This window comes from Echinops telfairi, unplaced genomic scaffold, assembly GCF_000313985.2.
Source record: "Echinops telfairi isolate 266 unplaced genomic scaffold, ASM31398v2 ScPeMD7_18;HRSCAF=68, whole genome shotgun sequence".
Classification (NCBI taxonomy): domain Eukaryota; kingdom Metazoa; phylum Chordata; class Mammalia; order Afrosoricida; family Tenrecidae; genus Echinops; species Echinops telfairi.
In genome coordinates, this window is record NW_022103915.1 from 38,500,169 (window position 1) to 38,517,031 (window position 16,863).

Sequence of the window (16,863 nt, forward strand, 5' to 3'; positions counted from 1 at the left end):
TCTGCTTTGAATCTTTCACTAGCTCTACACAATTATTTATCGAATATATTTTTTTGCTTTAAACTTTTCTTTAGAGTAACTGTTTCACCCTAAATTTGGGAAACACTTAAAAAAATAAACAAAATGAAATTACTTGGTTATTCACCATCCAAAGTCCCCTGTGTAACATTATTTCTTCCAATATCTTCTAAATGTGTTTGACTGGGACACACACGTCAAGCATAAATAATACATCATGCATCATGTTAGCGGAATCAGTGTTTTTGTTCTTTAGAATAATTAATTCGACCAGTTCAAGTGAGTATTTCCTCCTCTCTTATTGCACTAGCTAGTACTTCCAGGAAAATATTGAATTGTCTTAGTGAGGGTATGGAAAGTCTTGGTCTTGTTCCAAGCTTAAATGCCAATGCCTTGGGTGTTTCTCCAGTAGGAAAGATGCTTCTTATTCTTTTTGATATTATTCCGTATCAAGTTAATAACACATACCTAACTTTCTAAGTATTTTCATCATAAAAATATATTCCTTTTCTTTTCAGACGTATTTCTGTGTCAAGTGATCACACAGTTTTGTCCTTTTCTCTAATTACTTGAAGGTATTTACTGAAGCAGATTCAATAATAAGACAGTTAAACTTATTAATTAGCTTATCTGGCCTTCATGATCTACACTATATCTTTCCAGATCATACCTTATTCCTTTAATGTTTGTTCAAGGCTATCTAGGCTTTCTCAGTCACATGAATACTTACTTAGGTGGGGCAACAGTTAATATGCTTGACTCCTAGCCAAAAGGTTGAAAGCTGAAGCCCACCTAGAGGCACCGTGAGGAAAGGCCTGGCTATCTACGTCATAAAAACCAGCCACTGAAAACTGTGGAGCACAGCTCTACACTGAACTTACACTGGGTTGCTGTGAGTCAGGATTATACTGACAGCAGTTTTGTTTTTTTTTCAGTCACTACCAGCTTTGTCAATGTAATACCTTTTCTTCTTTCCTGATCTTCTCAAAATCATCCTTCAAAATTCAGCAAATGAAATGATTAAATTTTCTTCAATCTTATTTCAACATCCTCTACCCTATTCCACACATACATAAAATTGGCCACATATCATTGCTATTGGCAGCTTTCCCATACCCCTGCCACAGCTTTTCTTCAGACTGTATTTACTGTATATACTTGAGTATAAGCCAACCCAAATATCCACCAAGGCACCTAATTTTTTTTTTTTTTAATATGGAACGCTTCACGAATTTGCGTGTCATCCTTGCGCAGGGTCCATGCTAATCTTCTCTGTATCGTTCCAATTTTTAGTATATGTGCTGCCGAAGCGAGCACCTAGGCACCTAATTTTACAAAAAGCTGCATTAAAAATGTGCTGAAAAACTCAGCTTATACTCGAGTACAAACGGTATTTGATGCTTCTCCACAGTGATAGCTTAATTTTCTCTCACTGATGGATGTCTGGGTTATTTAGTGTGCTGGCTAGTATGGACATTTGTGCTCAACTCTGAGTGAACAGGTCTTCATCTCTTGAGCACACAGACAAGAATGGAACTCCTGGGTCATAGCATTTTAAGTCCATTAGCTTTTGCAGACATTGCCAAGCATCTTTCAAACCACTATTGCCAGTGTGCACCATACTGTGTGTGTCAGTGTCAGCTGTTTGGTGGATGCATCAGTACTTGGTGCAGTCTTCACCATCTTAGTCGTTTGATGTTTGTGCAGTGGTAGCCTGTTTTAACTTGCAACTGTTGGTAGGTTAACAATGCTAACTAGTCGTTTGAGTTTTCTCGTTTGTAAAGGTATGTGCTTTAAGCACCCCCATCTTTTTTTTTTTGTTTTTAGACTAGTCTTTTTAAAATATTGATTCATACGAGTGGTCTATATGAGGGGGCTTCAAAAAGTTCATGGAAAAGAAGAATAAAGTTTCGCCACAAGCTTTCTGAAGGCCCTGCATACACACAAATACAAACACAAAAAGGTAGCTACATGTACACACACACACACACACACACACACACACACACACACACACACGCGCGCGCCTACGTATCTCAAAACCAAGAATTAACTATCATTCCTGGTCATCTGCCTTGCTTTTTGACTCTCTTAAAGGTGCCTTTGAATAAGCAAAAAAACCCAATCTTGTTTAGCATTCATTAGTACACTATCTTAGATCAAGGGTTGGCAAACTACAGCTCAGGAGTCATATGTGGCTCTTTTGGTGGATACATGTGCCTCTGAAGTCAAATTGAAAATGAAGTAAAACTATCATAGTTTCATTTGAAGAATATTGTTCAAATAATGATTTCTTTGTAAAAATATATTTATGGCTCTCAAGTAATTTTTAAATTGTTGTGAGGGACAGGATTGGCTCTTCCATCTCAAAAGTTTGCCAACCTATGTCTTAGACGATCAAAAATCTGTCCCTTAATAAGTATGGCAAATATTTTTCATACTATTCAAATTTATAACTTTATATATAAAGTTAATTCTGTCCATGAAAGAGATCTGCTTCAGAAATAAGTATACTTTTTCAAGACAAAATATATGCAGGAACATTTTTATTACCACAAATTATTAACAGGGCTGAGCAGTAATATATTCAAGATTGGTATTCACATCAGTATTTTCAGTAATACTGCCGAAGTATTGCTAATAAGAAGACGTTCCAAATACATACCTCTTGTACAAGATCTTGTGCACTGGAGAGAAGAGGAAACGGAGGGCTGGCCTTGTTCATATGTACTGTGACAGCGTTGTGTATCTTAAATGCATTCTGGAAATCTTTAATTTGTACAAGTTGTAAAAGCAGTGAAATATCCTCCTGGCTCTGAGAATCTACCAAAGTATGTTGGATGTGTTTAAGTGAAGAAAACAAGTCTTCCACTTCTAGTAGGAGAAGGACAAGTTATCCAAAAATTAATCTCATCTTCATTAATCATGCTTTTGAAATTAAAATTGCGTTAATCATTAACAATTTAAAATTTTAAAACAAAAAAATCCCAAAGCATGCATATTTGTAAGCGCCACATCATTGTCCTTTCACTAGTTTTTAAAATAAATTCCTTAAAAAGTATACAACAAAAAAATTTAAACAAGTGATCTAATTATAAAACTAAAACATGCTATTGTTTTTTTCCAAAAAAGGTGATGCAGAAAGTAAACTACTTTTTGAAAATACATCTTACATCTTCTGTTATGCAACTGTATATTCTAATTTCCTATATACCAATGGCTTCATAATATTCTATTATATAGCCACATCATAATTTATGTAGCCATTACACTACAGTTAGGTTGCTTTCAATATTTGGCTATTATAGAAATTTTCATTAAAAACATAATGATCATCCTTGCATGTAAATTTGTCAGCAATTCTGGTATTTCCTTACAATCATTCCCTAAAACACATTTTTTAAACAAAAGAATCAGACTTTTTTTTTAAAGATACCTTCCTAGGGAAGTTTTACAAAGTTACATCCCACTAGCAATATTTTTACCAATATTAAATATCACTAATTTTTAAATTCATCTATTTCTTTGATCAGTAGGGGAAACTGAAATTTTTCCATATTTACCTAGTAACTCTTTTGTGGTTAAAAGACCCTAGGAATATGTGAGTCTCTTAAAATTGTATAGAAAACTATGAGTATGTACAAGGATTCAAAAAGTTCATGAGAAAAAAAAAAGAATTTTTTCACATGCTTTTTGAAATGCCCTGGTATGTATGTGTATGTGCTTCTCCTCCCCCCTCCCTCTCCCATGCTTTTTACTATTTACCTATTAATTGTATTTATGGTAGCATTTATTGTAACTCATTGCCATCAGGTCGATTCCAACTCATAGCAACCCTATAAAACAGAGTAGAACTGCTCCTGTGGGTTTCTCAGTTACAGTCTTGGAAACCCACAAGGGGTCGCCGTGAATTAGCATTGACTTAATATTAGGCAGTGAGTTTGGTTTGGTTATTATTCTATTTACGAAAGTGGGTAACAATATGTCAAATTACATAAAACTGAAAAAGTTACAACAGAATTACAAAGAAGGCAAAGAATTTTCTAAGAGTGTAAAGGATTCAATAATAGCCTTACAGCATCTTCCGATTAAGACAGAAAATCATTTAAATATATTAGGGGGGGGGCAAACCAACAAATCTGTTAAGGTAATTGGCTATAATCTTAAAGGAACTGCAGACTTCCTGAATGGTAATAACTCTGTAAATAATAGGATTCCTGTTAAACATTTTAATAAATGTTAAAAGGGGCTCATCCTGGCTTTCAGGGCAAGGATCTTACTCTGAGGGAAGTCAATAAATGACCTTGAGAAAGCTCAGAGGGTAACTATCATCTTTGTTGGTCTGTTTAACCCTCAGGGGAGTTAAAGTTTGTGGGGGGTACAAAACAACAAACTTGGTAAGAGTTAAAAGCAACGGAGGCAAGTGCTATTACACACATACAATCCTGTAACAGTGGTAATTTATGAGGAGATGCTTAGGCAGTCATGGAAGCTGAATAGGTGTGGAGGGAGAGCAGGAGTATGCCCACAAATATATGTATAGATTTGATAAAGGATAACTGTGTATGTGTATTCACCTTTCATGCAAACATGTCCACGAATGTGATGGAGCATACAGGAGGCAGAGTTATAAATACTTCTTAGAAATAGCCAACTCCCTGAAGGTATGAATCTCTAAGCATGGGAGATTGGCCCACTGAGTTATACTCAATTAATGTGGCTCTTGCTGACATAACCCTAATGCAATTCTGGATTTCCTACACCTGTGGCTGTGTTCCAATTTTGGAAGGCATTATCTGCTAACAAGCAGGAATGGGCTGAGACAGTTCTGGCCTCAGAGGAGTGTGTGAACAGGACCACACTCTTGATCTCATGGCTATCTTGGTTACTACTGTTTACAATGGATGTAAGGAATTATATACTATAGCTGAGAGGAGAAAGAAACTGTTTGGGGAGTGACCTGCATGAGAACCCGGCTGATTAAGATTACCAGGAGGCCAATGCCTATTGGAAACAACTTGCCTGAGGCTCCAGGTTATATGTGCACATAAATAAGACACAGTACAGGGGTAGAGAACAAATTATTACATTTGAGTGAAATTTTATTGCACCATGTAACTTCCAAATGGCCTTCTCCTGCATCGGTCTGGTAAGAAAAGTGGGAGAAGATTCTGTAAGATTCATTTGTTAGTAATTATGAACAGGATTCCCCGCAATGCCACCCTTTTGTGTATGAAATGGCCTCACTGAGAAGTGGAAGGTGTGAGCTCATCACCGCCAAGAGCCAGAAGTGAAGCATCCTCTGGTCCAGCATCTAACTAGCTTGCCCCTCCCTGGCTGACCTTTGGACTCTGTACTGAACTACACCCACAACCAGCAACTTTAGACATTTTCAAGAATTCCCACGAGTTCTGTGGGACAGTGTAGTGGTTCACAAAACTCAGACAGGAGGGAATATACTCAAGGGAGAGGTGAGGGAAAGATGGAACAAACTATCATCTTGCAAGAACTGGAATTTGGGGATTTACTCAATATCAACTTCTTTCAAAATCCTCACAACTGGACCAATGAGTAACATGATGATAAATGGAGAAAAAGCTGAAGTTGTCAAAGGTTTAATCTTGCTAGAATCCACAATCAAGGCTCATGGAAGTAGCAGTCAAGAGATCCAAAGATGAGGTGCATTCAACCTGCTGCACAAGACTCTGTTAGAATATTGAAAAGCAAGAATGTTACTTGAGGACTAATATGCGCCTGACCCAAGGCATGGCATTCTCCATGGCATCATATGCATGTGAAAGGTGGACACTGAATAAAGAAGACCAAGAAGAATCAATGTATTTGAATTGTGGTACTGGAAAAGAATATTACAAGTACATGGACAGACAGATCTGTTTGGAAGATGTAGGACCAGAATGCTCCTTAGAGGCAAGTATAGCAAGCTTCACTTTACATACTTTGGACATGTCAGAAGAGACCAATCCCAGAGAAGGTTATCATGCTTGGTAAAGTGGAGGGGCGGTGGGGAAAAAAAGGAAAGTCCTCAGTGAGATGGATTGACTTCGGTTGCAACAATGGGCTCAGGCTAGGAACAATTGTGAGGGTGCCACTGGACCAGGTAGTGTTTCGTTCTCTTGTGCACAGGGTCACTCTGAGTCCAAACCAACTCAATGGCACATAAGGACAACAACATTTCTTGGGACTAGAGTTTGGTATTAATTCTCATAATAGAAATTATTACTACAACCACAACCACAACCACAGTCAAGGGGACAATAAGGTCTATTGGCAGAACATATTTCACAAAACAATGTTCTTTATCCTACTTGTGCAAGCAGTGGCTATGTTGTTAAAAGCTCGTCAGCAGCTATCTAAGGTGCAACCATTAGCTTCTCCCCATCCAGAAGAAAGAATGATGATGAAAACAAAATGACATATGGAAACAATTAGTCCCAGGGACGAATGGACCCTATAAACATCAGTCTCCACAACCTTGAATGCAGAACTAATGGTATCTCCAGCTACCATTACCAGGTGGACAAGGATCATATTAGAAGGTCTTGGGTCACAACTCAAAACATGCGAGAGACTAGGCTTCCTGGTGGGACAGAGGCAGGTGAGACCAGCAAGACTAGGGCCCTTAGTCACTCTTTAGGTCTAGAACGGAATTCACCCTATGGAAGAATAATCAACCATTTAAGATCGAAGAGGCATTTACCCTAGAACAAAGTTAAAAATAAAAACTAAACATTAGGAAAGGAGGAGGAATGGAAACAAAACGCTTGGAGGCAGTGGGATAAACTGATGGTGCACCGAGAAGACTGCAATGGGTTAAGTTGAAAAAGGGTGTGCATGAATTGTAGAGTGTAACCCTAGTGTTCTGCCCTGTAAACTTTTACCTAAACCACAATTAAAAGTTTTTAAGTGCTTCTGAGTAATTTTCCCTATGAATCAAAGGCAGTCATAAGAATAAATAGTGTTTAAATAAAACACTATTTAAAAAGGAAAAAGAAAAAGTGTTCTCATATCTCTCAGCTATAATTTCAGTCCTATGCTACTATAATCTAGTTTTTGAGACATTTACAGTCATACAGACCACTCTGCAAACACTATTTTGTAGCCTGACTTTTATCAATTCCTTCTAGGAATAAATTTGCAGATCAAATAATAACATTTGAAACTGTGGTTGCTATTGCAAACTGCCCTCCAGGTGCACTGGTTCACACTTGTGCCAGCAATAAATGTGAGTGCCTGTTTTCACAAACCCAGAACAAATTCGAGATGATCAACCCCTTAATTGTTGGTGATGTGGTAAAAGGAATAAAAGCAAGTTTTGCCTAGTAATAAGGTTGAACATATTTTCACAGTTAGTCATTTTCCCCCTACTTTCTGTTTATCTTTTGTCTATTTTTCTACTAATGTTTTCTAATTTTTCCCTTGATGACTGAGTGTATGTGTAGTCTTAAGCGTAATACACTGAATATAATTTCACCTTGTTATCAGAATGGTAACTTAATCCACGGTTACTCAGGAGAATCACTAGAGAAAAATAGTGAAAAATATGTATAAAATTCACCTCTCAAAAGCAGAAACTCTAGTGTCTTCTACAAGGATATAGTTAAAGTTATGACAATGCATTGCTGTTGTTAAAATCACTTAGGAGACCTCCCTTCTGACCCAACCTGAATGTGTTCCAGGTGCAAGTATCTCTTACTTGTGCCATGATAAAAATTCCTTCCCTGGCTTCTTAAATATTGATGGTGGTCTTCTCTTTCTTATTCATTTCTACTTTCATCTTTACAGTATTATTATTTTATCCTTACCACTTCATTTCATTAAAAGAAAATCATTTTATTGGGGGCTCGTACAACTCTTATCACAAACCATACATACATCCAATGTGCCATGCACATTTGTACATTTATTGCCCTCATCATTCTCAAAACATTTTATTTTTGAGCCCTTGGTATCAGCTCCTCATATTTTCTCCTCTCCCAGCTCCTCTCCCTCGTGAACCCTTGATAATTTATAAATTATTATTATTTTGTCATGTCTTACACGGTCCGACGTCTCCCTTCACCCACTTCTCTGTTGTCCGTCCCCCAGGGAGGAAGTTATCTGTAGATCCTTGTAATCGGTTCCCCCTTTCAACCCCTTCATTTTTGTTTTTTATTGTTTCTTTTGGGTTTTCCAGTTTGTAAAGCACAGAAGGAGAGGATGCATAAAGATAAATGATGAAAGGGTTTATAGGGGAGGGGGTTTAAGGGAGTTTAAGGGGTGGGAGATAAGAAGGGTGAGGGGATTTCGGGAGTAAACAATGAATTTGGGAGGGTGCATTAGAACTGACCGTGGTTACACAACTCATTGAAAAGAAAAAAATGTTCTAAATTTGATTTTGGTAATGACTGTACAATTCTTGATCTGACTAAACTATTGAACTGTATGATATGTAGTTATGTGCCAATAAAACTGAGTTGATTCCGAAAAAAAAAATAAAATCACTTAGGGGAATTATTAACATCAGTTTTTGTGCTAGGCTGACCTGACACTCTCAAATACCACTACAGCACTCAGACCTATTTTCTTCTTTTATATAAGCCTATAATCCTTGGTTATAATATTAAGTTCTGTGTCTGCTTTTAATGTGTCTACTTCTTTTTAAAAAATTTAAGGAAACTAGAAATTCAAAATCTGCCAACTACTTTTCAGTTAGTAGGTATCATTTGGAAGTTAACTTTCAAGGCTTTAAAAAGGTCCCATGGCCTCCACTCAAGTACTCCCTCAAAGCAAGAATACTTTCTTCAATTAAATTGGCATTCTATGATGCTCACCTTCCCAATACAACCGTTGAAGACAAAGCAGGTGAATAAGCAAATGTGAACAAAGCTGATGGTGCCCAGCTATCAAAAGATATAGCATCTGGGGTCTTAAAAGCTTGAAATAAAACAACCGGCCATCTAGCTCAGAAGCAACAAAGCCCACATTTGTTGAACATATCAGCCTGTGTGATCACAAGGTGTCGAAGGGATCACTGAAAACAAATGGGTGCATAAGCAAATCTGGCCAAGAAAGCTATGGTGCCCGGCTATCAAAAAGTATAGCGTCTGGGGTCTTAAAGGCTTGAAGATAATCAAGCGGCCATCAAGCTCAGAAGCAACAAAGCCCACATGGAAGAAGCACACCAGCCTATGCAATCACAAGGTGTCGAAGGGATCAGGTATAAGGCATCATCAGAACAAAAATCTTACCATAGTGAATGATGGGGGGAGTGCGGAATGGAGACCCAAAGCCCATTAGTAGGCCACTGGAGATCCCTTTGCAGAGGGGTCTCGGGGAGGAGATGAGCCAGTCAAGGTGCAATGTAGCAACGATGAAAAATACAACTTTCCTCTAGTTCCTAAATGTTTCCTCCCCGCCCCCACTATCATGATACGAATTCTACCTTGCAAATCTGGTTCTAAACCAGAGGATGTACACTGGTACATATGGGAACTGGAAATACAGGGAGTCCAGGGCGGATGATCCCTACAGGACCAGTGGTGAGTGGTGATACTGGGAGGGTAGAGGGAGAATGGGTTGGAAAGAGGGAACCGATTACAGAGAAGTATATGTGACCTTCTCCCTGGGGGACAGACAACGGAAAAGTGGGTGAGGGGAGATGTCAGACAGGCCAAGATATGAAAAAATAATAATTTATAAATTATCAAGAGCTCACGAGGGAGCGGGGAGCAGGGAGGGTGGGGAAAAATGAGGACCTAAAGCTTAAGTGGAGAGGAAATGTTTTGAGAATGAGGGCAATGAATGTGCAAATGCGCTTTACACAATTGATGTATGTATGGATTGTGATGAGAGTTGTATGAGCCCCTAATAAAATGATTTTTTAAAAAAAGGTCCCATGTAGAATTTTTTATTCAAAGATTATATCTAAAAAACATTGCAACTGTTTGAAGTTGTCCTCTTATACTATGGTAGCATATAATAATTTTTTGTTTAAAACATTTTACTTAAATATAAATATAGTACTCTAATCTAGTACGTTCATTCAAAGACAAGGCTGATTAATAGCTTCTGAGAGAACTTGAGAACCATGTCAATGTTAATACCAACAAAGTTCAAGTAGGATTGATGGTCAGTTTTTTAGACTATTATACTCAACTTAAACGTGCTCCAAATGCCTTTTCACACACTTTTCATAAAGTCTTATTTGTGTATTTGTTGTTTAATTAAATAAAAACTACTTACCCTGAAATAATCTTTGTCACCTGGTGGTGCTATTTAGTAGGCATTAGACAGCTAACTGTAAGGTCTTTGATTTAAACCTACCAACCGCACCATGGGAGAAAGGTGAGGCTACTTGGGCCTATAAAGATTTACACATTTCGGGTCACTATGAGTCAGAATCGACTAGATGGTAGTGGGTGAGTAAGAGTCACCTCCAGACTCATTAGCTTAATCAACGTAGTCAGAGTACTTTGAGATCACTTCCACCGAAGCTCAGCTTTTATTAGATAGCACCAACATAACAGATGTAGAATGTGAAGAGGATAATTAGGTGACTTGCCTAATGTAACACACAAAAAACCCCAGGACAGAATTCATTTCTTCAACTTCTAAGACAGTGTTTTCCCTGCCACACCAGTAGGGAAAAGAGATACAGTTGTCCTCATAATGCTGTTGGTGTGTCTCCATCATCATCACCACTGCAGGAGCAATGGATTATTTAATGAGGCGCTTCTAGCCAAAATCTCTGACTCCCACCAGAGGACTTTTTCCTGCATGGATCTGGTAAGATGATGGGGGCAGATACTGACAGGATTCACCTTTGAGTCACTGTAAATAAGATTCTCTGGAATGCCATCCTGCTGAATAGAAAAGGAGTCTTCTGAGAAGCAGGACCCGGAGCATGGAACAGAGTGGTGGGCTTCCTAACCAGAGAGTAAAGCTGAGTGCTTTTGAGCAGGAGCCTGGCTGCAGGAGTGGGTACCTCAGGTCAGCTAACAAGGAAGCTGGCTTGGGGAGCCCACCAGGGGAGCTGAAGGCCTTTGGGCTGAGGCTTATAGTGGAGTGGCACACCTCTTCAGGCGTAGCAGACCTGAAAGATCTTTGTAACAAGCCCTGATAAACAACTCTATCCTGAGCATTCTCACTACCACTACAACTTATTGATTTCCTGAATAAGCCCTCTAACCATGAACACTGTCTGTGAGTTCTGTGTAGCCACTGCAATGGATGTTAGGGTAAGATAACAGAGTCTGCTAAGGACCAAAGTTCTTCCATGTTTGCCCCTGAGCCTAAAGTTCTCCCCGAGGCTGACCCTGTGAAAGTCGTATACAAACAGGAGACCAGCAAACCAAGGTCAGTGAGGATCACTAAGGAATCAGTGAACCATGAATGATGAGGACCAAAAATGACTACCTGGAGCTCTCATGATCAACCAAGAAGACCCCAGCCTGTATTTTTCACTCCAGAGGAGCTAAGCCCATTCCTCATTTCTGTGCAATATAATAAATAAGGGCACTAGTCCCTGAGCTCGGAGCTGATGCATGGTATAGCCTCAGCCCAGGCTCATGCACCCAGGAAGAAATAAACTTTGCTCTTTGCAACCCACCTGGCCTCATGACTGAACTGAATCTCTTCTCTAGACCTTACAATTAGAGCTTAGAGAGGTAAAACACACACACACACACACACTAAGTAGCACAACCACTACCACCTCCCAACACTGTTTGGGGTGGCAGATCCTAAGGCTTGCTCATATACACAGTTTTGGAAAAGCTGTTCCCAGGCATCTTTCTGAGCAGTAATTTTAGACTTTATATATGGTAGCTACATTACCATGTATATTTAGAAGGAATTTCCCAAACATAACATTCCTCTCACACACCTGTGTTTTAATTCACATTCCAAATGATACTTTCACAATGTTGTATTTTGCTTCTGATATTTTAACCACATGCCTGCCTTACATTTTCGCTAGCAATTGCTGTGGCTTTTGACGCTGTGTATCTTTTTCAGAAATACTGGAAAACATCTATGATATTGTTGCAGAGACCTGGGTAACCAATTAGTGTAGTAACATCGATAACTATGAATCAAATGGAACGAGAAACAATTTTCAGATAAATTCTCGGTTCCTTATTAATAAATTCTGAATGGAAATCCAACAAAACGTCTTCTTTCATATTATGTATGTCATAATGAAGCATTTTGGGAAATAAACTGAGGAATGCTCATTTTGGCACACATCTTAACAGTTCAGTTTCAGATCAAATTCTTAATTTCAAAAGTCAGAATATTTGCTTGTAAACCTAAATGACCCACAATTATGTCCCCATATAGTGTATGTATTTTAAAAGTACTTCACAAATACATAGTCTTCAAGAAGTTTATTTCTTATACACTCTATGGAATATACAGAAAATTCTCTGATGTGGTAATTTAGAATATCTGTTTGTTTTTTTAATTCCACAAATCTAACTTCTTCAATAATTTGCATAAATCCAGAGAATTTTGAAAGTCCAATCAGCAACTAAATCATTGCTGGCAAATAAGTACTCTCTTCTGTAATAAAGATGAAGACCCACAGCTAACAGAGAATATAGAAAGGTTAGAGACTCCCCGCCTTTTCCATACATAAGCTGAGGCCAGAGGCCCTCCAAGCAAGTCCCTATGTATAGAAGATATCAGACACAGAGGAAAGAGCCCGTAGACAGAGAAACAGAAAGGGAAAGGAGAACCACAGAACTAGAAAGACTAGCCAAAGCCATGGTGGGGCGAACAGAGGGGGGCAAGAAGGCTGTAAGGAGGCAACTTGCAGAAAGGAAAGCAGAAATAGCAAAGCAAATTTGGTTTGGGTAATAAAGTTCCTATTTGGAAGTTTTAAAAACTATCTGTCCTAAGTTGTGTCATTTTTATCTCACTTGGTTTTCAGTAGAATTTGTTTTACGTATCCATCATCTTCATTAACATTTTATATAACACTTAAACCTTGATTATTTAACATTAAGAGAGGAGACATGTGGTTAAAGCTTGTTTAAATTGCTTATATTTAGCTATGCAGTACAATTAAGAGAAATATACACAAATACACACCTAAGTCCACAAACCTACCACTGAACTCTTCAGCTCTGCTTCCCTCTCCTCCCTCTGGCCCTCTCCTGGCAGTTATAAAAGAATGAAGACTTTACAGTGGGCCAGAGAAGCAAACCACTAAGGATTATTCTACCCTCATTCTCTTGGCCTTAAACTATTGCCATTAAGTATAAGTCTGGCAAACATATGGGGAAATATTTTAACTGTTAGGATAAATATTAAAATAACCAAAGGAAGTGAAAGAATCCTTTCTGGAGATCATTCAAAGCAATGGTGATAACCATCTCTCTTGGACTAACTGTTTATTTTTACTTCTTGCACTCACCTTCAACATGAAGGCAGTTTCTAGTGCTATACTCTAGCATTAAAATTCTTCCACTTCATTATTTAAATAATACCAATTTGTCTAATACATCCTCAAATTTTAGATTCAAATCAACTTCATGGCTTTTTTTCCTTGAAGCTTTTTATGATTTCTTCTTTTCCTCTAAACTTTGATCAAATAAATTATTCAGATGAACTTATTATCAAGTGTGTAGAAATTATCACTTTCAAGTATGCTGATCTATCTGTTATTGTAGTTAGTGTTTCTGAGTCAATTCCAAGTCATGCCAACCCACGTGTACAGAATAGAACTGCTCCACGGTTTCAAGGGTGTGATCTTTTGAAAGCGACCTTCAACTACTACCAAATCAGAAAAATATACACAAAACTCACTGACATCAAGTCAATTCCAATTCATAGTTCAAATTGCCAATCTTTTTGAGTAATAGTTGAGCAATTAACCATTTGTGCCAATCTACCCGTATCTATTTGCTAGATCAAAATTTAAAGTTAAGAAATCTTTACTTAGGGCTATACCAGAGGGATATGATGTGGAAACCCCACTATGTGAACTAGGCTCTACCTCAAACACATCTATAACCTAAGGACTTAAGATTGTAACTACATGGTATGGGAAAGAGCAGGAAACAGTTATACCAAGAGTACTGAACTGCCAGTAGGCAGGCTTTTACTTACTTGCTGTATTAAGTATTATTCTGACAGACCTGTCTGGCAGTGTCACTGAATATTATTTTAAGTTTTGCCTGACCACCAACTCCCATTGTTTGTGCAAATATAAGGACTTATTCTATACAAGTGAATCCAGGTATTGCAATATGTAGTTAGCCTATACTTGCTCAATCTCTCTCTCTCTCTCAATAGTTTTGTAAAATTAGTACCATGGGCTAATCAATGACACTACAAACAGAAGGTCCTTATGCTCCAGAGAGATATATGATCAATAAGATTCTCTACCATAAATTAACAAGGATGGCTCCAAGGTAAAAGAGAAGCAGATAAAAAACATAGATTCAGGAATGGATTTGGGGCTCACATTTAATCCTAGCTCCAATCTAAGTATTACTAGTTCTTATGACATGGCCCTGCTTAATATTCACCTTCATGAAGGAAACACAAGATATGGGTACTATGTCAACTAATTAAAGGCTAAATAAAATGTGGAATTTTTATGCAAGAGCTCTGGGGGTGTAGTAGGTTACAATCTGGCTGCTAACCATGAGGTCAGCAGTTAGAAACCACAAGCTGCTCGGCGGAAGAGAGATGAAGCGTTCTGTTCCCAGTGATAGCCTCAGAAACCCAAAGGCCAATTCTATTCTGTCCTACGGGGTACTACGGGGTGGAATTGACTCAGTGGCAATGAGTTTGAGTTTGCTATCTCTATATAATGAGGTATTATTCAGCCATAAAAAGGGGCGAAGTTCTGATTTCATGCCACAATTTGAGAATAACACTGAAACATGCCAAGTGAAAGAAGTCAGACGTAAAAGACCATCAAATGTAATCATGTCACTGTTATGAAAGATCCAGAACAGGCCATTTCACAGAGACTGAAAGGAAAGCAGTCGCTGTCAGGAGGTGGAGGAGAGGATGGTGGGTGATGAAAACTATCTACAAATACAGGGGGTGACAGCTGCATAACCTTGAGTATACCCTAACACACTGACTGACTGTCCACCTCATAGATACATTCCACCTCAGTAAAGCAGCTGCTTTAAAAATAAAATGAAGACTATTGCTGAGATCCAAATTGTTTCATGAATGACAAGATATAATGGAGCTCTCTCATGGCTTCTGATTCTTAGAAAAGTTCCATTTTATTCACAGCTGCAATGTGCAGCACGCTTAGATGTATTTTTAGATGGACAATCCTACAACTGGGGCTCAGAAAAGTTATTTGGTTAGGTCTAATTTAAGCAATTAGATCAAATAAAAATTTTCAAAAGGTCCTAGGTATGATCATTTTGATCTGCAGTGAGTCACTGAAAGAATGGCTAATACAGCTTTGTTTGGATGTATCTTTAGCAATTAAGCAAAAATGTGATAGCTAAAATATTTAACTTTTCAGAAAGCGCTGAGTTAAAACTCCAGGTTTCTTAGCACTGTAATTTAGTTATTTATTTTATTCTAAAAGTCGACCTTGAAAAAGTTCACTAAAATCAGCCAAATTGCAAATAAAGTCAATCGAAAGTCAATTAATGTCATAAAGAAATGTCATAGAGATTTTCTCCTAAAATATCAAAGGCAGGAATGTTCCTTTAACAGTTTACATGTCCAGAGAATATATATATATACACACACATATACATACACTAATCAAGATCAATATGGTATTATTAATTCTTCCGATTTATCCAATTTAGTTTTCTGCCCCCTTTGTGTATCTTTTTTTTCTCTCCCCCCTTTTTCTTCATACTAATAGCATCTAGGATAGTTTTTAAAGCCTCTGATCAAAATTTTCAAGAATCTCCTTTTTAAACACAAATACAGCACACTGCTTTCAAGGACATCCAGCTCATTCCTCCTATTAATTTGATTTGTGAAAATTTAGAACAAATGGGGGAGCTTCAAAAAGTTCATGGAAAAATGCAATTAAAAGATACTGGGACTTTTTTCCATGCGCTTCCCTCAGACATTGCCAAATTTATAAGTTCTCACATAAAAAAAACAAAACTGTAGTCAATTAAACGTTTCCAATTACATTTTCAATTATTTATTAAAAAGTACGTTCACTACTCACAAATAAATGATGTATCATTTGGAAACTGAAGCCCGCACAGAAACAGATCCATTGCCTGATCCCTCCCTCATTTAAAACTAGTTGATGCTGGCTGTGGACAGGGCTGAGAGGTTGTCTTCTATCGTGTGTCAATTAATCAAAATACTGACAGGGAGACGCATACTATTTCAGGGGAGTATTTCTGGTGTAGTTTGATGTGCTAGCAGATTTTGAGCATGAAAAAGAATGTTCATTACAAAGCTATTCCACTTCATTTTAAAACAAAAGTTTAAAACTGATTAAGACGGGACTTTAAAAGTTCATTACAAAGTGAAACTACAAGATGACATTTTTTCCGGGAGCTTTTGGACACCCCTCTTCCGTTCTCCAGAAATGGAGGCTACCACTGAAGAGCCATCACACCTTTCTAACTCAGACCAACTTTTCTTGCTCTCCACCATTAACAGACATTTGTGCAGAATAACTTAACACTAAATCTAACAGTTATTTCTCAAAATACTAGTATTTTCCCATCCAAAAAAAGAATTTAAAATATCTGGAATTATAGCTCAATTCACTTTAAAATAAAATGTGCAAAATGAGCCTTAATTTCAAGAATCACACAAAGGTATTCTTGAAAACCACAATAGACTGAAAAGTTAAAAAAAAAATACTCCTAGCTGTCCTTTAAT

At 37.7% G+C, this 16,863-nt stretch overlaps 1 protein-coding gene and 1 non-coding gene across 6 annotated transcripts in view; both read right to left on the minus strand.

Moving 5' to 3' along the window:
• The window catches only part of PALS1 (protein associated with LIN7 1, MAGUK p55 family member), a 99,708-nt gene that overhangs the window by 37,702 nt on the left and 45,143 nt on the right, over nt 1-16,863 (minus strand). For all 5 annotated transcript variants that reach the window (XM_045287687.1, XM_004698660.2, XM_045287686.1 and 2 more), the window contains one exon: nt 2,684-2,892. In XM_045287687.1, coding sequence (XP_045143622.1) covers nt 2,684-2,892 — 209 coding nt within the window. The remainder of the gene's footprint in view (nt 1-2,683; nt 2,893-16,863) is intronic.
• Nucleotides 1,228-1,335, minus strand: LOC115868815. The gene has a single exon (XR_004045792.1). It is a non-coding gene; the product is annotated as a U6 spliceosomal RNA (small nuclear RNA).